Source organism: Miniopterus natalensis, chromosome X (assembly GCF_054644295.1).
Source record: "Miniopterus natalensis isolate mMinNat1 chromosome X, mMinNat1.hap1, whole genome shotgun sequence".
NCBI lineage: Eukaryota > Metazoa > Chordata > Mammalia > Chiroptera > Miniopteridae > Miniopterus > Miniopterus natalensis.
The window spans coordinates 66,436,822-66,458,431 of record NC_142103.1 but is presented as its reverse complement, the minus strand read 5'-3'; the positions used below and the strand labels follow the sequence as shown (position 1 = coordinate 66,458,431).

General features: G+C 44.5%; 1 protein-coding gene and 2 pseudogenes across 1 annotated transcript; 2 read left to right on the top strand and 1 right to left on the bottom strand.

Moving 5' to 3' along the window:
- The first annotated feature begins 11,564 nt into the window (after positions 1-11,564).
- Positions 11,565-12,623, top strand: LOC107537953 (melanoma-associated antigen 10-like). The gene has a single exon (XM_016214076.2). The coding sequence runs from the start codon at positions 11,565-11,567 to the stop codon at positions 12,621-12,623; it is 1,059 nt and encodes a 352-aa protein (XP_016069562.1).
- A 1,957-nt stretch (positions 12,624-14,580) lies between these two features.
- LOC107537954 (protein EOLA1-like) lies at positions 14,581-15,916 on the top strand (annotated as a pseudogene).
- A 1,546-nt stretch (positions 15,917-17,462) lies between these two features.
- On the bottom strand, positions 17,463-18,455 carry LOC148090522 (heat shock transcription factor, X-linked member 3 pseudogene; annotated as a pseudogene).
- Between the last annotated feature and the right edge of the window lie 3,155 nt (positions 18,456-21,610).

The window sequence follows — 21,610 nt, the reverse complement described above, 5'->3', positions numbered from 1 at the left end:
GAGAATTAAAAGAGAAGCTACAGAAAGAGAGAAAATAGTTGCAAAACATCTACCCAATAAAAGACTTGCATATAAAATACAAAGAATTTAAAATTCACCAATGGAAAACAAAAAATTCAATTTATTTACTTATTTGTTAATTGAATTTACTGGAGTGCCATTGGTTTGCAAAACTGTACATGTTTTAAGTATACAATTCAATAAAACATGATCTGCACTTTTCAGCCTGCACAATTGCTCCAAGCAAAGTCTCTTTCAGTCCCCATCCCCCCCATCTTGCCCACCTCCACCTAGTCCTGACCCCCCTTTCCTGCTGGCTATCACCACACTGTTATCTGTGTCTATGTGTTATGTATATATGTTTTTTGATTAATCCCTTCACCATCTTTCATCCATTCCCCTCACTTGCCTCCCCTCTGATAGCTATCAATCTATTTCATCTGTCCATGCCTCTATTTCTATTTTGTTCATCAATTTATTTTGTTCATTAGATTCCACATATAAGTCAGATCATGTGATACTTGTCTTTCTCTGACTGGCTCATTACTCTTAGCATAATACTTTCCACTTCCCTTCATGCTGTCTCAAAGGGTAAGAGGTTCTTCTTTTAAGCAGCTGCATAGTATTCCGTGGTATAAATGTACCACAGGTTTTTTTAATTCACTCATCTACTGATGGGCACTTGAGCTGTTTGCAGATCTTATCTATTGTAAATAATGTTGCTATGGGGTACATAAATTATTTGGAATTAGTGTTTTGGGATTCTTAGGATATGTTCTCAGAAGTGGGACCACTGAGTCAAAAGCAGTTCCATTTTTATTTTTTTAATGCAAAGTCCACATTGTTTTCCACAGTTGCTGCACCAGTTTGCATTCTCTCCAACAGTACACGAGGGTTTCCTTTTCGCCACATCCTTGCCAGCACTTGTTGTTTTTTGATTTATTGATGGTAGCCACTCTGTCAAGTGTGAGGTGGTACCTCATTGTGGTTTTAATTTGCATGTCTCTGATGATTAGTGACATTGAGTGTGTTTTCATCTATTTCTTGGCCATTTGTATGTCCTCTTTGGAGAAGTGTCTATTCAGGTCTTTTGCCCATTTTTTAATAAGACTGTCTTCCTGGTGTGGAATTGTAGTTCTTAATATATTTTGGAAATTAACCCATTATCAGATGTATCATTGGCAAATATGTTCTCCCATTCAGTGAGTTCCCTTCTCATTTTGTTGATGGTTTCTTTTGCTGTGCAAAAGCTTTTTAGTTTGATGAAGTCCCATTTGTTTATTTTTTCCTTAGTTTCCTTTCCCAGAGGAGATTATATTGGCTAAAATTTTGCTATGAAAAATGCCTGAGATTTTACTGCCTATGTTTTCTTCTAGGATTTTTATGATTTTGGGACTTACATTTAAGTCTTTTGTCCATTTTTAGTTTATTCTTTTGTGGTGTAATTTGATGAACCAGTTTCTTTTCTTTCTTTTTTTTTTTTTTTTTTTGCATGTACCTGTTCAATTTTTCCAACATTGAAGAGTCTGTCTTTACTCCATTGTATGTTCTTGCCTCCTTTATCAAGTATTAATAGACCATAAAGGTGTGGGTTTATTTCTGGGGTCTCTGTTCTGCTCCATTGATCTATATGCCTGTTTTTATGCCAGTGCCAGGCTGATTACAATGGCCTTGTAGTATCGTTTGATATTAGGTATTGTAATACCTCCAACTTTGTTCTTATTTCTCCAGATTGCTGCAGCTATTTGGGGTCATTTTTGGTGCCATATAAATTTTTGGAATATTTGTTCTAGTTTGGTAAAATATGCCATTAGTATTTTAATAGGAATTATATTGAATGTATAGATTGCTTTGGGTAGTATGGATATTTTAATGATGTTAATTCTACCAATCCATGAACATGGTATATGCTTCCACTTATTTATATTTTCCTCAATTTGTTTCTTCAATATCCTATAGTTTTCTGAGTATAGGTCCTTTACTTCCTAGATTAAGTTTATTTCTAGGTACCTTATTTTTTTTGCAATAGTAAAGGAGATTGAAACTTAATTTCTCTTTCTGATATTTCATTATTGGTATATAAAAGTGCCACCAATTTCTAAATGTTAATTTTGTATCCTGCTGTTTTGCCCAATTCATTTATTATAGCTAGTAGATTTTTTGGTGGGTTCTTTAGGGTTTTCTATGTACAATATCATGTCATCTGTGAATAATGACAGTTTACTTCCTCGTTTCCAATTTGGATGCCTTTTATTTCTTCTTCTCGTCTGATCGCTGTGGCCAGGACTTACAGAACTATGTTGAATAAGACTGGTGAAAGCAGATATCCCTCTCTTGTTCCTGATCTTAAGGGAAATGCTTTTAGTTTTTGCCCATTGAGTATGATGTTAGCTATAGGATTTTCATATATGACCTTTGTGATGTTGAGGTATGATCCCCCTATTCCTACTTTGCTGAGAGTTTTTATCATAAGTGGGTGCTGAATTTTACTGAATGCTTTTTCTGCATCTATTGATAAGTTCATATGACTTTTATCCTTCGTTTTGTTTATATGATGTATCATTTTTATTGATTTGTGAATATTGTACCAACCTTGAGTCCCTGGAATAAATCCCACTTGATCATGATGTATGATCTTTCAAAACAAACAACTCAGTTTAAAACTAGTCACAAGATTTAAGCAGATACCTAAGCATAGGAGATATTGAATATAATTTGTTACTAGGGAATAGCAAATTAAAGAAGAGATACTTCTATACACCTATTGGAATGTCTAAAATTGAAAATAAATCTTACAAGTCCAATGGATGATGAAAATGCAGGGCAAGAGGAACTCGCATTAATTTCTGGCAGAAATGAAAAATGGTACATCTGCTTTGGAAGACAGTTTGTCATTTTTCTTTAAATGGATATATTCTCACCATAAAATCTAGCAAGAACACTCCTAGGTATTTCCCTGATTTAAAAACTTATATCCACACAAAAATCTGCACTTGAATGTTTATCACAGCTTATTTGATAATCACCTGAGACTGGAAGCAACCAAGATGTTTTTCAGTAGATGAACAGATAAACTTACTGTGGCACAACCTTATAATGTAAGGCAATTCATCAATAAAAATGTGACTTACGCTCAGCCGGGCATGGTTCAGCAGTTGAGCATCGACCTAGTATCCAGGAGATCACAATTCAGTTCCTGGTCAGGGCATATGCCCAGGTTGTGGGCTTAGTCCCCAGTCAGGGGAATGCAGGAGGCAGCCGATCAATGACTACTCTCTCATCATTGATGTTTCTATCTCTCTCCCCCCCCTTCCTCTCTTTGAAATCAATAAAGATTATATATATATATATATATATATATATATATATATATATATATATATATATATATATATATATAAATGTGACCTACAAGATTTGCAAAGACTTGAATTAATGTTAAATGCATATTTCTAAATGAAACTAGTCAGTTAGAAAAGGCTAGAAAGTGTAAGATTCCATTTATATGATATTTTGGAAAGGGAAAAATCATAGAGATGGTAAACACATAGAAAGGGGTTTAAATGGTTTAAGCATAGGGAATTTATTAGGGCAGTGAAGCTGTTTTGTATGATACAGTAATGGTACATAACGTGACAGTATGTATTTGCCAGATTGTATTGAACATCATTGATGCTGAGTGTCAGGTGTACTGGGTTCACTGCAGGCATAGCTCAGAGATATTGCAGGTTCTGTTTCAGAGCACTGTAATAAAGCAAGTATCTAAATAAAGTGAGTTGCAATCTTTTTGCTGGTGGAAGGTCTTGTCTTCCATTTGTAAAAACTGTAACAACTGTGGAGCACAATAAAGCAAAGAGCAACAAAACGAAGTATGCCTGTATAATATTCTCTCTATTGTTTAATAATTTCTGCAATAAAACGTTTTTATTATAAATGTCATGCCATTAAATGTGAAATTCTAAATGAAATTTACCACTTAAAAGTTTAATCAAATGATACAAACTGTGTTCATGGGCTATGCATGTAAATTCTTTTGTTAATCTCTTCTCACTCCCAGCTAACCCCTTCCCTCTGAGATCCATCAGACTGTGCCATGCTTCCATGCCTCTGGATCTATTTTGTTCATCAGTTATTTTGTTCATTAGATTTCACATATAAGTGAGCTTATGTGGTACTTATCTTTCTCTGACTGGATTATTTTGTGTAGTATAGTGCATAGCCCATGGACACAGACAGTGTGGTGAAGGCCTGGGTTGGGGTAGGAACCAGGTATAAGGGGACAATAGGGAAAATCAGGGACATCTGTTATATTCTCATCAATAAGGATAAATTAATAAAATAAAATCCTTACCCACAGGAAAAAAAAGATACAAACTGAAACTACATTCAAAACTCAAGCCACCATCAACGTTTCCAGAATAAGGCATTTTTGGAGTCCAGTTCTACAAAATAGTCAGAGAAAAACAAGTTACCAACCACCTTACATAAGCTTTTCTGAAGCATACAAAAATAGGCAATTGTTCAACTCATTTTGCCAAGCTAGTGTTCCCTGATTCAAAAACCAGATGAGAACATCTCATAAAAAAAACACTTTAGCCAAGCTCACTCACATAGCAGCAAATATTCTAAATAATTTAATAGCATATTCAATATAATAGTGAATTAAATGAACAAACAGGCTGTGTATGAAGAATACAAATATGATTTAACATTAGAAAATACATTTAATTATAATTCCCTGTACAAATTAGAGGAAAAAAATACTTGATTATGTCAATGGGTACATAAAGAGCCTTAGAAAGAAATGCAACTCAAGTTCATGATTTTATTCAGAAATCTATAGCAAACACTTAAATATGAAAAGTTAGAAGAATTCCCGTTAAAGCCTGGGACAGACAAGACAAAAATATATGTCTCTCTTCTACTGTTTAAAATTGCACTGGAACACATAGAGCTATGGATGGCAAAATAAACAAGAGAAATGAATACTGAAAAAAGATAATATTTGGTGACATCATCTATAAAATATTTTTATCTATTATAGTATCTATATTCAAAGGAATAGGTGTATGAAATATTCAAATGGGTAAGAGATTTCAGAAAAATGTTATATGGATGGTCATTATAGCAAAATCAAGAACCTTGCCACCTAAAACAACAGCTAATTATTACATGCAATAGAAAATATCCTGTTCACAATGGCAACAAAGTCCAAAAGTTAGCTAAAAGGAATCTTAACAAAACTGTACAAGATATTAATGGAGGCAAATATAAAAGTTTGTTGATAGATTCAGCTAAAAGAATTCCCAAGTAAATAGAGCAGTAACACGTATTTATTAATGAGGAGCAAAATATTATGAAGATGTAAATGCTCTTTAAATTATTTACAGATTTAGTTCCCTACCTACGGATGCCAAGATGACTGTCCAGTTCAGACTACAGAAGAGAGGGGCGAGAAGTCATCAACAAACTCAAAACAACAAAACATAAGAAAGCCCAGGCAAGGACTAACGACTGTGTTTGTAGGCTGTTACTTGTGTTTGGGGTGGGGGCGTGGAAAGAAATAGGGAAGTTGGGAGGGGATGTAAGTTGCATAGATACAAGTGACAGGGTGGGTAGGAGGAAAAATTTAAACTTCTGCCCCTATTTCTTGTGGAAATCTGAGGCAGGCCCGCAGACCACACATGCCAGTAGCCCTGGGATGATACTGCGGGTTCGGCTCCAGACCACCATAATAAAGCCAACATCACAATAACACAAATTGTAATCTTCACTGGTGGAGGGTCTTCCTTCAATTTGTAAAGAAAAACCCCCACACAATATCTGTGAAGCACAATAAAGTGAAATACAATAAAGCAAGGTATGTCTGTATCAAGAGAGCAGGAAAGTTGGGATGACTGAGGTAGGAGAGCCCCAAAGTCTGTGCTAACAACCACCTGGAACCATTTTCATGTGTTAAAAAAATCTAAGACCCGCCTTGAAAGTTCTGAGCAGACAAAATCAGTTTAGTCATACAAACAAAGCATAATTCAGCTTATTTTGCAAGACTACTTGACTTGGGTCATTTCTTGCTTATGTCTCTGGAAATCATAAGGAAAACTTAAACTGTTTCCAAAAATCGATTTGATGTAACCACTAACCAATTCCCTATCATTTAAGAAAATTCTAATATTATAACAAATTTCTGTAAAGAATAGTCACTGCCTTCTCATTATGTAAGCTGCTTTTTAATAATATACCCCTGAGCCTCATTCATGTTTGATTTGAATACTCCAGGTTTACAAACTGTCTTTTTGGTGTGTGCACAATAAACTTTTACTAATTATTATTTTGGTGATTCATTGGTTTTACATCTGTTATTCTGGAACTTTTGACAAGTGAATGAGGACTGGCCTTTAGTGATCCACACATAGTAAGTGTAGGTATTATTTCATGAAATTGTATATATATACACACACACACACTCACGCACAATATACACTTGGTAGAGAAGTAAAATATATTTTTTACTAGGAATGGGGGTTAAGAAAATGAAAACCAAAATGATAAGCTTGAAACATCAGGACCTCCCCAAATCCTATTGTTCAGCCTCTGTGTAGAAAATAAATATTTTAGAACAAAGTGTTTCTGAAGTCTGCTGGCTGATGAAGAGACCCTATTGGAAGGTATGCTTCCTCTCAGACCCTTCCCTATAGTCATGGACACTGCAGCTCCCCATCTAACACCTAGTCTGGGACCCATAATCATTCTTTGCAAGGGTTGCAGCTGACAGGAAGGGGTCAGATCACAGCCAGTACTCAGCGAAGGGGCCAAGATGAAGACCAACATGAATGGGAACTGAGGGGGTCCACCCTCCCCATGGGGCTCAGAGAATTCTGCTCCATTTCTGCTAACAGCCCTGGGAGACCCTTGTAGAGCAATGGGGCAGAGAGCCTGGGGGGAACTCACAGCAATGAAGGCGTTAGCTGGAACTAGAGGAACTCTGTCAGTAGAAGAAGGAAGTCTCGGGCCCTGTCAGGTGTCAAGGTGAGAATATTGAAGGAGCATTGCAGGGACCTCCCAAACCAGAGAAGAGGGATTCTAGCTACATCTGAGGGATCCCTGTCCCTACACTCAGCCCCTGGAGGACCCTGATTTCTCTTAAGGAAGCAGAAATGCAAGTTTCAGGGAAATGAAGCTTGGATAGAGGGTTACTCTTCAGATCAGCAAAGAAATTAGTCCCAGTACCTGCCAAGAGTCAAGGTAAGGACCGTGAGGAAAAACTGAAGACAGTGGGGGTTTGGTATATGGAGCAGGACCCCAAATCGGCAGAGGGCGGGGCCAGGACCTGTCCGAATTAAAGTGAGGGTTCTGGATTCCACAACAGAGGGAAATCCATAGAATCCCATCCCTGCTGTCAGCCATGAGAGGCCACAGGGCAGATGTCCAGGTGCAGGTGTCCTTGTTACATTAGACTGTCAGTCAGAGTTTTGCAGGGGAGTCTTCCCCCATTGGCCAAGATGGTGGCAGCACGAAGTTTTTACACTGAGAGGGAAAAAAGCTAGAAATATGAGTGGATAAGGCCCCAGTGTGCCAAAAGCTAGCAAATTTGATAGAAGGAAAACCCTCCCCTCCTTATCCTTATAAGAATGGTGGACTTGAGCAGGAAGAGGGATGGTGTTTGAGACAGAAGTTCACCATTCTCCCAGGTTGTGACTCCTGAATAAAATCTTTCTTTTTTCACAAGCACCTGCCTCACGAGTTTGGCTTTCCTTGAGGCAGGCAGCCAAACCCTCGTTTTTGTTCGATTACATCCTGACTTCCACAACCGGGCCTTAGACTGGAGACAAGGATAAAGAGTAGGGCCTCTGGTCAGAAGATGGGAAGGCAGAAAAGCTGCCTAAAGTCAAGGTGAGGACACAGGGAGATTTAAGGACCCCAGAGAGCACAACAGAGTCAACCTTGCAGAACTCATGGGAGGATTACCACACACGTTGTTCCCTTACTTCCACATCCAGGTGTCAGAGACTCTGGAAGTTTGCTATAAGGAGTGGTGCCTCAGATTGGCAGAGGGTAGGCCCAGCACCCACCAGAGTCAACGTGAGGACCCTGAAGGAGGATGGGGGATGCTGAACACTGGAACAGAGTTAATCTTGGTAGTCCCCAGGAAGGATGACCACACGCGAAGTCTCCTGAATTGCGCATTGGTTCGGTATATAAGAAGTAGGACCTCAGATTGGCAGAGGGCAGGACTAGGACCTACCAGAATCAATCTGACAGACTTCACAAGGGGATGACCATAGGCGGCGTTTTCTTACTTCCTCTCTGGGTCTCTGAGACTCTGGGGGGTTGGTATAAGGAGTAAGACCCCAGATCAGCAGAGGGTGGTCCCAGGACTTGCCAGAGCGGATCCGGAAGGACTCATGGGAGGATGACCACACATGGAGTTTCCTTACTTCCGCATCCGGGTCTCAGAGACTGGGGCCTTGGTATAAGAATCAGGACCTCAGGTCAGCAGAGGGCAGGCCCAGAATATGGCAGAGTCAAGTTGAGGACGCTGAGGGAGAATTGAGGGGCACTGGAAGCTAGAGCAGAGTCAGTCTTGCGAGTCCCCAGCGGGTATTTACCACATGAACAGCATCTCCTGACTTCTTTATTCTGGTCTTAGAGACTCTGGGGGCATCGTGTGAGGAGCCTAATCTCAGATTGGCCCACGGCAGTCCCAGGACATGCCAGAATCAAGGTGAGAGCCCCGGATCCTACAACAGAGGGAAACCCATAGAAGCCCACCCTTGCTGTCAGCCATGAGAGACCACATGGCAGATGACCAAGGCAGTGTGTCCTGACTTCCATAACCGGGTCTTAGAGACCGGGGACATGGATGAAGAGTAGGGTCTCTGGTCGGCAGAAGGGAGGGCAGAAGAACTGCCTAGAGTCAAGGTGAGGACGCTGAGGGAGACTGAAGGACCGGAGACTGCACAACAGAGTCAACCCTGCAGTACTCATGGGAGGATGACCACACAGGGAGTTTCCTTACTTCCACATATGGGTCTCAGAGACTCTGGGGATTTGGTATAAGGAGTAGGACCCCAGGTTGGCAGAGGTCAGGGCAAGGATCTGCCAGAGTCAAGGTGAGGACCCTGACGGAAGACTGAAAGACCATGGAAGCTAGACCAGAGTCAGTCCTGGGATTCCCTTAAGGGGATAACCACATGCGGTGTGTCTTGATTTGGGCAACTGGATCTGTGAGACTCGGGGTTTGATATAAGAAAGGATACCTCAGAATGGCAGAGGACGGGCCCAGGACTCTCCAGAGTCAATCTGGCAGGTCTCACGTGAGGAATAACCATAGGTGGTGTTTTGTTACTTCTTCATCTGGGTCTCAGAGACTGGGGCTTTGGTATAAGAATCAAGACCTCAGATTGGCACAGTTAAGGTGAGGACCCTGAGGTAAGACCGGAGGACCCTGTATCCCACAACAGAGGGAAACCCATAGAATTCAACCCCTGATGTGAGCCATGAGAAGCCCCATGGCAGATGACTATGTGCAGTGTGTCTTGACTTTCACAACTGTGTTTTAGACTGGGGACATGGATAAAGAGTAAGGCTTCTTTTCTGTAGAGTGGAGGGCAGAAAACTGTCAAGATTGAAGGTGAGGACACTGTGGGAGATGAGGGACCCCCAACCCACAACAGAATTAATCCAGCAGGCCTCAGCGTGACCACTTCTGTATCTGGGTCTCCGAGACTGAGTGTTTGGTATAAAGAGCAGGACCTCAGATCTGCAGAGGTTGGGCCCAGCACCTGCCAAAGTCAAGGTAGGACCCTAAGAGGGGACTGATAGACTCTGGACCCCACAACAGTGGGGACTGAATAGAAGTTTGCAGCTGTTCTCAGTCCTGGGATTTCTGGAATAGCTTTCCCATTGAGACTACCACTCCATTTGCTCTCAGGAATATGAAATAGGTGGGACTTTACACTAAGTGTGTGGCATATGGACAGCAGAGCAAAGGCACTCAGGCACTACAAAGAGTCAAGCTAGTGACCATGAGGGAGGAATGAGGGGGAATTCTACTCCAGAACAAATTCGAGCCTTACAGAAATTCTCCCCACTTCCACTTTCAGCTCTGAGAAACACCAGGCAGGACAGTCCAACTGAGAACATCTTGATTTTGGCTGGGTGCGGGGCTCCAGGTAGGTGAGAGACTTGAACTGAGGGGACCACATTCAGGTCAGCAAAGGGGACAGTTCCAGGCCCTGACTTCTTTTTTTCTTTTTCTTTTTTTTAATATATCTTTATTGATTTCAGAGAGAGTAAGGGAGAGGGAGAGAGAGATAGAAACATCAATGATGAGAGAGTCATTGATCGGCTGCCTCCTGCATGCCCCCAACTGGAGATCGAGCCTGCAACCGGGCATATGCCCTGGTCTGGAATCGAACCTCCATCTCCTGGATCCTAGGCCAATGTTCAACCACTGAGCCATGCCCAGCCAGGCCCCTGACTTCTTTTAAGGTGAGGATTCTCCTCCTCTGCTCCTGAGTCTTGATCTCTTCCTTTCAAGATTCAGGATGAGGACTGAGGGAACAGCTCACATCACAACAGGTGGAATCCCAGCCTTACTTTGCCTCTTCTGTCAGCCATGAAAAGAAGTGGAACATAGTGGTTAGTTGTTGTGTCCCTCACATCTTCCTTCAGTGTCTCAGGAAGGTAAGATTTTAGTTTGAAAGAGAGTGGCCTCAGGTAAACACAAGAAGATATCCAAGACCCTGTCAGATATCAAAGTGAGAACTGAGGGGACTTCCCATCCCAGGACAGATGGACCCCACAGAGTTCCTTCATGCCATACTGTACCCTGTGGGAGGTTCTGGGCAGGTATGGTCAGATGTGGGGCCCCATCACTTTCTTCTGTTCAGTCTCAGGTGTATGTAGCCTTGTTCTGAGAGTTTTGCCTCAGGGCCAGCAGAAAGGAGGTCACAAGCCCTGCCAGGAGAAAGGTGAAGACCCTGAGTGAGAACAGAGGAGACCATCTACCCCAGAACAGTGGGGACCTCACAGAGTCTCGGCTTCTCTCTTATCAACACTGGAGGCTCATGGTTGTGTATGCCATCTGAATGCTGAGGTGCTTCCTCGTGTCCTGTTACAGGGGTTCTAGGAAGAAGGAGATAAAGGCCTTGACCTGAGGCACAAAACAGGTCACAGAAAAGAGGAAGTCCAGGCAGTGCCAGAAGTCAAGGTGAGGTGCCTGCCCTGAATGTATCCCCAAGGTCTCCCCCATTGCAGAATAGAGGAGAACCCCATAGCACCCAACTCCAACCCACAGTCAGCCACAGAACATTGGGCTGTGCCAACTGCACCCTGAAGAACCATCAGACATCTTTCAGGATCTTAGGGGACAAGCCACCTGGGAGACCCTGGTGAGGCCCAAGAGCACCCCTAAAGAGGAGACCTGTAGTTCACCTTTGTGAGAGCTGCCAAAGGTATACTTCTCAGCTAAGGCCACTCACATTTCCTCTCTCCCTTAAGCCTGTGAGTCCCCATCACCCATCTCCTGCCCACACTCCTGTGGCTGCCAGACAGGAGTCATCATGCCTCGAGCTCCAAAGCGACGACGCTACATGCTTGAGATTCCCGAGGCTGAGGAAGAGGATTCTTCCTCATCTTCCTCTACCTGCTCCTCCTCTTTTCCATCGTCTTTCTCCTCTTCCTCCTCTTCTTCTTGCTATCCTCTGCTTTCAAGTACCCCAAGCACTCCGGAGGAGGAGGTTCATGCTGAAGCCAGGACACTAAGTCCTCCTCAGAGCTCTCCAAGTGCCTGCGCCTTCCCCACTGCTGTTGTTGCTCACGCTCCATTGAGCCAATCCAGCAGCCAAGAAGAGGAGGATTCAAGTGCCTCCCAGGCCCTACCAGACACAGAGTCCTTGCCTAGATATGTGATTGATGAAAAGGTAGCCGACCTGGTGGGGTTCCTGCTCCTGAAGCATCGCACAAAGGAGTTGACTACAAAGGCAGAAATGCTGAGTAGCATCATCAAAGAGTACCAAGACCACTTTGCTGTAATATTTAGTGAAGCCTTTGAGTGCTTGCAGCTGGTTTATGGCATTGATGTGAAGGAAGTGGACCCTAGGGACCACACCTATGTCCTAGTTACCAACCTGGGCCTCACCTATGATGGGAAGGTGAGCAATGAGCACAATATGCCCAAGACGGGCCTTCTGATACTCATCCTTAGTATAATCTTCACGAAAGGTGACTGTGTTCCTGAAGAGGAGATATGGGAAGCACTGAATGCCATGGGGGTGCATGCTGGGAGGGAGCATTGCATCTATGGGGAGCCCAGGGAACTCATCACCAAAGATTGGGTGCAGGAACAGTACCTGGAGTACCGGCAGGTACCTAACAGTGATCCTGCACGCTATGAGTTCCTGTGGGGTCCCAGGGCCCATGCTGAAACGAGCAAGATGAAAGTCCTGGAGTTTCTGGCCCAGATCAATGGGAGTGACCCCAGATCCTTCCCACACTGGTATGAGGAGGCTTTGAGAGATGAAGAACAGAGAACCCAAGCCGGAATTGGCACTACAGATAGTACTACTGCCATGGCCAGTGCAAATTCTTGTGCCATGTCCAATAGCTTCTGCCCTGAGTGAAATCCAAGGCAGATTTTTTACTTTGTGTTTTAAGAAGGAAGTCAATGATCTAAGTAGTGGAGGACCAGACTATGGATGAGGGAATCATAGTAATATTTTTGTGTTTCTGTTCCATTGAGGTAACTTAGAAATGTATATATTTTTTATTTTTAGTATTTTTAAATGTTACTTTAAGTAGAATATTTATTAGCTTCAGAATATACATTTACAAATGACATAGGTCACACATTTATTGCTATTTATCCAGCTTAAGAGAAAGAGTTTCACTATTTTGTAAAACAAATTGGGAATCCTTACATTTTATTTGTAGTCTGTAACTAGATAACATGGAATTGGAATAGGATTTTTTTTATTTTAATGTGAAAGAAAGCAGTAAATGAGAGAAAAAATAGCTAATTTTTGAAATCTTGTATCATTTTTTAGTCTGTCATTCTGTGAAATTAAAATATATATACCTGGATTTTCTTAGCTTATTCAAGAATGTAGAAAAATAAATAGTAATAAATAAAAACTCTTCTCATTGGCTCATTTATACCCTAAACATTCATTGAACCTCTGTCCTTACAGAGGCAACCCAGCCACAGACAGGGAGGGAATGTAAAGGAGCTGGACACAAGGACTGACAGGACGGTGGATTGGGAAGGGGGTGAACACAAGGCAGCTTTCTTTCTCCAGGCCTTGTCTATGAGAGTGGGTGTGTTTTCATAAACACGAGGACATAATAGCTGAGGTGAGCTTTATGTCCTTTAAAGACAGGTCGGGAGAGACAACCAGCATGGGGGTGATCATGTGGAGGGCAGAGCCAAGCCTCAAAACCCATTATGATGATGGGTAGCCACCAGTTGAGACTGTCCTGTTAGGTGCCAGGTACTCACAGCCCCATGGGGACTGAGCTTCACCAGGTACTATGACCTGGCCGTCTTTCTCCCAGGTTTCTGCTCCTGCCACTGCACAGCTCTGTCCTCCAATGAGGAGAAAAGGCTCCCTTCCCCAGGTACAAGAAAAGGAGGCAAGGACAGGGGGTGATGCAGTCAAGGCCCCCATGATTGTGGTCTGTCTATTCATCCTTCAGTGACACCTTTTCATCTGTAGAATGGGGTGACAGTGGCACTGCCCCTATCCAGTTATTTGAGGATTGAATTCTAGGATCTGTGAATCATGCCCATCCCAGGGCCTGGAGTGGGGATGGTGTGTGGGTACTGGTGCTAGTTGTTCCTGTTCTTGTTATTCATTTCTCTAGGCTCGGTTGGGGGCCAGGGGTATCTCTTGACAATGGATAACAGTGGTGCATCCAGGAGATGGAGAGGGGCAGCACCCAAAGAGTTCAGGAGGAGACACCTGACAGGATTGTCTGAGATTGCACGGTGTCCCAGGGCCCAGCTGAGGTTGGATTCCAAGAATTAACAATCAGCAGCCCTGGAAGGGGGTTGGTGTGCTCCAGGACCTGCAGTGCCTTGAAGTGAAAGGACCAGGGAGAGGATAGTGTTGGTGTCATTGGGGGTGGGGAGGAGAAGCAAAGCCCAGGATGGTTTGTGCTGGGAAAGGACTACAACCCACCCACAGGGTGTGAAGTTAAAGGGTCCTCCTTCCCTCCTCTGTGCTCCCTGGCCTCAGTGACCCCCTTTGTAGAACTGATGACACCCTGTCTTGACTGCCTTTCTGTAGCTCTCCCCACCTTCTTCCTTGAGCTCCCCAAAGACTCCATCTGAACAAGGAGGCATCCGTATCACAGCCTTTTCCATTGAGCGTGGCAGCTGACTGCATGGTGATAAGAAAAAGGAGCCAACACTCTCCTCTCTTCCAGTATCCCTGTTAGTGGGGTTCCAGGGCCCCCAGGGGACACTGGTGAGAGGTCAGTCCACAGAACATGAGCTTAGAGGGCTGGTGAATGATGCTTATTGACGTTCACTCTTCAGTATTTCCACAGGCCACATGAGGCCCGAGGATCTCTGGGGAGATGAAGTTCTGCTGCCTCTCTTCCTGACAGCTTTATGCAGGTTTTGTCTTAAATGGGATCAAGACTCTGGAGACTTACTAGTGTCCTGTGCTGAGCAGCCACCAGCGTTTTACCCTAGCCATCCACATTGCTCAAGGGGACTGGGAAGAAGCCATCTGGAGGCAGCTGTTGCTGGAGAGGTTGGAGTGGAACCTCATGCAGATTTAAGCCTTGCTTTGGGAAAGGGAGAAATATGGCTATGGAGTGATCACTGGCCAGTTGCCATAACCCAGCACTGCTCAGACCTCTCCAAGGGTATCCGCAGGACCTTGCTCAAGAATTTGGGGCTTGTTTTCTTTTGAACCTGTTGGGGTGGGGCTGTAGTTTCTGTAAGCAGTACAGTTTCAAAAAGGCAGCAAAGGGCCTTGGCTGGGGTTCTGTGGATTGAGGGTCTAGGACCTTGGGTGAGCCCTTTTGTCCACTCTGGGCCTCAGTTCCCCTTGGTGATCTGAGAGGCAGGGACAGGTCCAAGTCTGCATGTGGTGTTGCCTGTGTGTTAGTATGTGTATTTATGTGTGTACATGTGTGTGACAGACCACGAGAGGCTGCACAACACGCAGAGAAGGTCAGGTGGCTACTAGACTCAGGCTGTCTGCTTGACTTCACACATATGCCCCAACCCCACTGCCCATGGCATCCTGAGCAAGTTTCCTCACCCCTCAGTGGTTGAGATCCCACATCAGCCGCTTTTACCTGGTGAAGTGCTTGGGACCTGATTGTCTGTGGGTTCCCCACAATAACCAAGGACCTTCTGACCTGTACATGCTGCCCTCAGAATTCTGGTTTGGACCTGCCCATTACTGGGTGGAGTTGTTGAAGAGTAGGCCCTGTTCTCTTCATTTCTCTCTCCCCCTGGCCTCAGCCAGAATTCCCTGAACACAGTTTGACACATCGGAAGTGCTCAGTCAGAGGGACCCAGCTTACTCTGTGTTGTTTGGTGAAATCAGCTTAGTCTCTTGTGGTTGTAACTTTGAATAATCATTTTCTCTTACAGGCAGGCCTTGGTTTATGGAAGGAAAAACATCTCTGTGCTTCTCTCTGGTGCACAGGGCTCCCTGACATTGGGAAAACCTTGCAGTGCCTGGAAAATATAGCTAATGATGAGGTTGTGGAAGTGGAAAATCAGGCTGTACTGACCAAACTGAAGTACCTGACTGCAATTTCAAACCCCAGATGGTTACTGGAGCCCATACCTAGGAAAGCGGGAAAGGATATCTATCAGGTAGACATGCCAGAGCATCTGATCCCCTTGGGGCAAGAGGACTCCTTACAGGAAAGTTACCAAGAAACCAGCTGAATCATGTCCATTGACTGGCCATCATGCTCCGGAAGTAGAAATTAGGTTCCATCTGAATTGGCACCACTGTGGAGAGAGCGCTACCCACCATCTGCTGTTCTTGTAAACAGATTTCTGTGCTCCAATGTAGGGGACTTTCCTTGTGAGATGTCTTTCTGGGCTCATTGACAGTCCCAAGGGCTTTGACTTTTAGGGAAAAGGGAAAGTTGCAACTAAGTATCTTGGTGTTGTCACTCATTTTGGTCCTGCTCATCCTTGGGTTGTACAAAGAAATATGTTTTAAGAAAACTGGTTAGTGTTTGGGGCTCTCTTACACATTTTCCCCTCTCTTGGTTCTGGTTAAAGTCATAGCAGCATCCAGGGGATGCTGTGCCCCTTGAAGAGGCACTGAAATATTGCCCAAGGGTGAACAGCCAGGGATGGCCTCATTTACCAAGAAGGGGACATCAGACTTTGAAACAAAGCACCTGTCTGTCCTGGCAAGTGACTCTTGTCTGTTGTAAAAGTGTCTCTTGGGTCATGAAGCCAAGTGTTAAGCATGTCACATAACTACTTAGTGACCAAGAAAGGACCTGAAATACAGCTCTGATGGAAAAGTGATGAGTAGTGTTTTTGTTTTTCTTTGTGGGCAATCTTTTCTTTACGTAAGTCTCTTCTAGAAGAGTGACTAATAGTGGTTAGATGTGAGGATGATGGGCTTTCTCCCAGGCATTGGCTGGAATGGTCTTACACTGCTTACCAGATGGGGTGGTCCAAGTTTTAGGTGGGCCTCTGGAAAGTCTCTGGAATTTGGGTTAGAGACGCTCAGCTGCTGATCAGAAGCTTCCTGGCATCACAGGGAGACCCATGAGGAAAGAACCTCTTATTTTCAGATGCATGACAAATGTAAAGTCATCCCCCCAAGATCAGGAGCCAAACAAGGAGAGCCAGCAAGCAGAGCCTAAGGACCTGATCTTCCTGGCCTTACCTCTGGTCTCCTCAGCCAGATCCTTGGCTGAGTGTGTGAAAATGAAAGACAATGGGAACAAAAGCCTGTCTCAGGTTAGGATCTAGCCTCCTCGGGCTCATCTGATGAGGTGTGTGGCATGGAAACAGAAGAACATGGACTCACAGTCTTCATTGGATTGTTTATTTACTACAATGTAGTTTTGCTTTTCTTTGTTAAAGCTGAAATGGATTCATGGTTGCAAAGTGGTGATTGTTTTCTGTCACCTGTGAGCGTAGGGGCCTGCATTGTCCTTGAACTGCTCACAGAGTAAACACTTGTTATCTGAGGAGTCTTCCTCCTCCTCCTCGTCCTCAGTGACCTTGGGTGGGGCCATGACTGAAAGGTCAGCCATCAGGAAGGAATAACAGGTGGTGTACAAAGACATCACCGAACCATATAGTGGGTCATTAGGGGGGCTGTGGGCAGATCCCCTGTGCCATTGGTTCCAGTAGTAGCTGTGGACACAGACATGACATTCCCAGATGTCTCCTCCCCACTTGAGCCACCTGGTTCACTTGGACACTGGACTTCCATGGCACTGCTCATGGATTGCAGACCTTAAAACTTGAATGGCAGGATGCCCATGGGTCCCTGAGCACTCGAAGCTTTCTTCTGGGCCTTTCCCTCAACTTCTTTAGTGCCTTCCTTGTGGTGAATTCTTGGGGAGTGTCTTGTAAGGGCTAGCTTCTTCTTTCTCTTTGGAGGTGTTGTGCTGGTCCCTGGACAAGCGGGTGTCATCAGGTTGCCTTTTGTCTTAATGTTTTCGACAAGCCAAAGCTTGTCTCTCTGGATGTTGCAATTTCGATAGATCTGAAACAGAAGTAATTATTTGTCATTCTTGGAGAAAATATATCTATTTGACATTGACTGGTCTCTTCAAGTCTTTAGTCGCCTCTGCAAGTTATCTCTAATGGGATTATAGTTTCATTTGAAAATCTATACTTTCTCATCTTTGGATAAATACTGTCTCATGTGACAAAGAGCTATCCCCTGAAATGAAACCCTTTCAGTATATTGTTCTTCTTGGTCTACTAAGAACATGTTCAAGTAACAGAGAATATGGGAAATGGGAGGACTTTTTATCTTACCATCATGTTCCTTGGAGAGCAAACTGAAGAGTCTCCTGGGTGTATTTTGCTGAATCCAAGGAGGTTCAACAGGCGGATGAAGGTCTTCAGGCTGTCTGATTCAGACTTGCTCCTTGCCTCTTTGGCAATGAACCTCCCTCTGGAAAAGGTCTTCCTCAATGATCATGGTGTCTCTGTTATCATTCCAGCACACAGACGTGAAGACATTGTTCTCCACTAGCCTCCCAAACTTTCTTGGGAAGGAAAGCTGAAGAAAAGTGTTGTTTCCTTGCACATTGTAAGCACCTTGGTTTGGGTCTTGTGGTTGCGGGTTGTCTTGGGGGCTTGGATCTTGGCTCTCAGCTTGGTCCCCATGCCTCTCCAAAGCCTTTCTAGGATCCACATGTGGATCCTGGGGTGTATCAGGTTGAACCCTGATTGTTGGCTGTCCATCCTTTGATGGGGCCAGCTTGGCTTTCCACATCTCATCGTTATTCTAACTAGCAGTAGAGATGCTCTACATCAAAAAGCATTTGTTATCCGGGATTCTATCACTGAACACTGGGGTCAGAAATGCTTTTGGTCACAGTAGGGATGCCCAATACATACTGTCCTCAAAATTCTAGTCTCGGTCATGGGGTAACCAGCTGCTTAAGTTCCAGTCCTGTTTATTGGTCATGTGATGTCACAAAGCTGGCTCACACCTGCTCTGGAGAGTGGGCCTTGGCCAAGTGTTTGGGGGATAGATGGCTATAAAACCCCCAGCTTCTCTCCTTTAGGAAAGTACAGAAACATAGGGTTCAGGTTACCAGAAAGGGATTGCACCTGCTGCCAGGCACATTGTTTCTTGTTGCTAGGCACTGGGTGTGTTGAGAAGCCATGATCTTATCTCCAATCCCACCCTTACAGAGGTAGGAGGCCTGTTGATAGCTTTTTTGATTGCTCAAGGGCAAGGCCCTGGTTAGTCTTAGCTTGGTTACCATCAGGACTGCTTGGGTCAGGTGGGCCCCTGAGGAACTGAACCTCCCAGAAGATGGTGGTTGGCTCAGCCTCAGATGGTTGCCCCCCTCTTCAATCCTCCCCCCCCCAGCCCCCTCCAGCTTCCTGTTTTGGTCTCTTCCAGCTACTCTTGCTGACTGGTGGGTCCTGCTCAGATGGGCCCAAAAAAAGAGTCCTATTTTCTTACCCCTGGTACAAGTTGTCCTAAGAGTAAGGTGGTGCTTTAGCATAGGTAGGAGCATTCGTCTTGTTCCTCAAGCTCAGTGCTACCCAAAGCACCTCAGACACTGTGTTAGCCACAGTGTTGGTGTGTGAGTGGACAACTACACCCTCCACTGTGCTGGGGAGCCCCCTTTTGATCTCTGCTTGCCTCCAAATCTCACCCCTCTCAGATCACAACAAGATTGGCTTTAGTTTCCATTTCTTCCCCATAGGAATGCTTCTCACTACCCAAGGTGGGCTCACTTTAGGACACCTGCATTTGTCCTCTCAAATCACCCTCCCCAGGCGTTTGGATTCAGCTTTTCTTGAGGCCTCCTCTATGCCTCACCTGCAGAGGTCCTCAGTCCTTGTCCCAGCTCTGCCACTAAGTAAGGTCATTTGTCCTCCCTGAGGAGCAATCCTTTGTTTCTGAAAGGGAAGTTCAAGGCATCTGGGAAGAGAATCCCCCAAAGTGCCCCTCAGCCTAAGAACTGCATCCTTAACAGAGTCTCCAAGTCTAGATTCGGGCTCAGTCCATGGTGCTCTTTGTGCTTCAAGACAGGCTTACAAAGCATTCATTCAAGAAGTCCATTTATTCTGGGAGGACATGCCCTAGAGGGTAAAAATTCATGGCTTTTCAGGGGGAGACTCCTAGTGTCTGTGGTTAAACAACCAGCTCCCTTCAGTTGCTTACTAAAGTATCATTTCTTTAGCTAGTTATTTAAAGGCTGAAAAGGAGATTTCCTTGAGGCCTTTGGTAGCTCATGATTCTGCCTATTACTGATTCTAAGGGATTTGCCCATTTTACGGGCTGGAAGTTGAAGAGAAGACTCTGGAAACCACAGTCTGGCATTTTATGGATATTTATTTGATATGATATTAGCATTCTTGAGTCACAGGGCTTCTGTAGGACCATTAGCTAATGTTCTTTGATTCTAGAGCCACCGAATTTCCATTGAGGCAAAGAGTCTATGACATCAAGTTCACCTTGTACTCTAAAGATGAAATATTCACACTGCTGACTTCATTGGAGTTAAAGAAAGGCATTATAGAAATGTTCTCCCTCTGTTAAGCCTGTTTAGTCCCAGAAATTCAATCCTGGGTCCTGTGGCCACAAGTCAGGCAGTCTTTATTAGGCACCATATTCGGGACCTTTTGAGAGAAGTGTTTGGTTTGCTCTCAGAGCCCCAAAGGCCCCAGAGACAACTCATGTGTGTTGCTGCCTTATGAACCTAGTCCCCAGACTCAGGTGACTCCAGGCAGCACAACTGACTGGGCTACCAGGACAGCCACCCTCTAAGGAAAGTGATTTCAGTGTTGACTTGGCTGTGGCTTCTGCACAGCCTTGCAGCCATAGAGAAAGTGCTGAGCTCTGGGCTATGGGGCCCTTGGGGCTAGCTTGGCTGCTAAGAGTAGATAAGATGGAGCCTTGTGGTTCTAAGACCCTAAGCCACACCCCTGAGCTGCTGAGCAACCTCACTAGACACATGAGCGTCCTCTCTGATGCCACTCTTCCAGTTATTCCCTTGCTTTCTTCCCTTAGTCCAATTGGGCTGCCATAACAAAATACTACAGATTGAGTAGCTTATCAACAACAGAAATTTACTTCCCACTGTTCTGGAGGTTGGAAGTCAAAGAATAAGATGCCAGCATGCTGCAGTGAAGGCCCTCCTCTCTGTGTCCTCACATGGTGGAAGGGGCGGGATTGTCTCTGGAGCCTCTTTATATGGTGCTACTCCCATTCCTGAGGGCTCAGCCCCCATGATTTAAGCACCTCCCAAAGGTGCAACCTACTCGTACTTTCATCTTTGGGTGTTAAGTTTTCAAAATTAGCCTTTTAGGAAGGACACAAACAATCAGACTGTAGCATTTCCTTCTGGACAGTGCCTTCTTGACCCAAAAACCCATGGAGGCTCTCCTGCTGCTGGCGACTCCTCTCTACCTTAACCTTGTTCAGGCCCCATCCAGTAAAGTTCCTTGTGTATTGATGCCTTTCTTGGTCATATCTTCTTTCTGGATCAGCCCCAAATCATAGGTGAGGCCCAGGGTGGTGACCAGGACATAGGAGTGGTCATTATGTCTACTTCCTTCACATCAATGCCAAATTCCAGCTGCATGCACTGGAGGCTTGGCTGGAAATCTCAAGGAAGTAGCCTTGGTACTCTGATGACATTACTCAGCATTTCTGCCTTTGTGGTCAGCTCCTTTGCACCATACTTCAGGAGCAGGATGGTGAGAGATGGGCACAGATTTCCCAACACTGCCTTCCTGGTCACACTTCTGTGGGTTAATGCCACAGAGGGCAACTTTGCCCCTGAGGAGGAAGTCTGGAAAGCCTTGCATGTCAGGGGCTTGCATGACGGAAGGAGCATTAAATCTATTGGGAGCCCAGGGTGCTCATCACCAAAGTTTGGGTGCAGGAACAGTACCTGGTATACA

Bases quoted from the DNA above. Each gene is read 5' to 3' on its own strand.
- LOC107537953 (XM_016214076.2), top strand. From the start codon at position 11,565: ATGCCTCGAGCTCCAAAGCGACGACGCTACATGCTTGAGATTCCCGAG.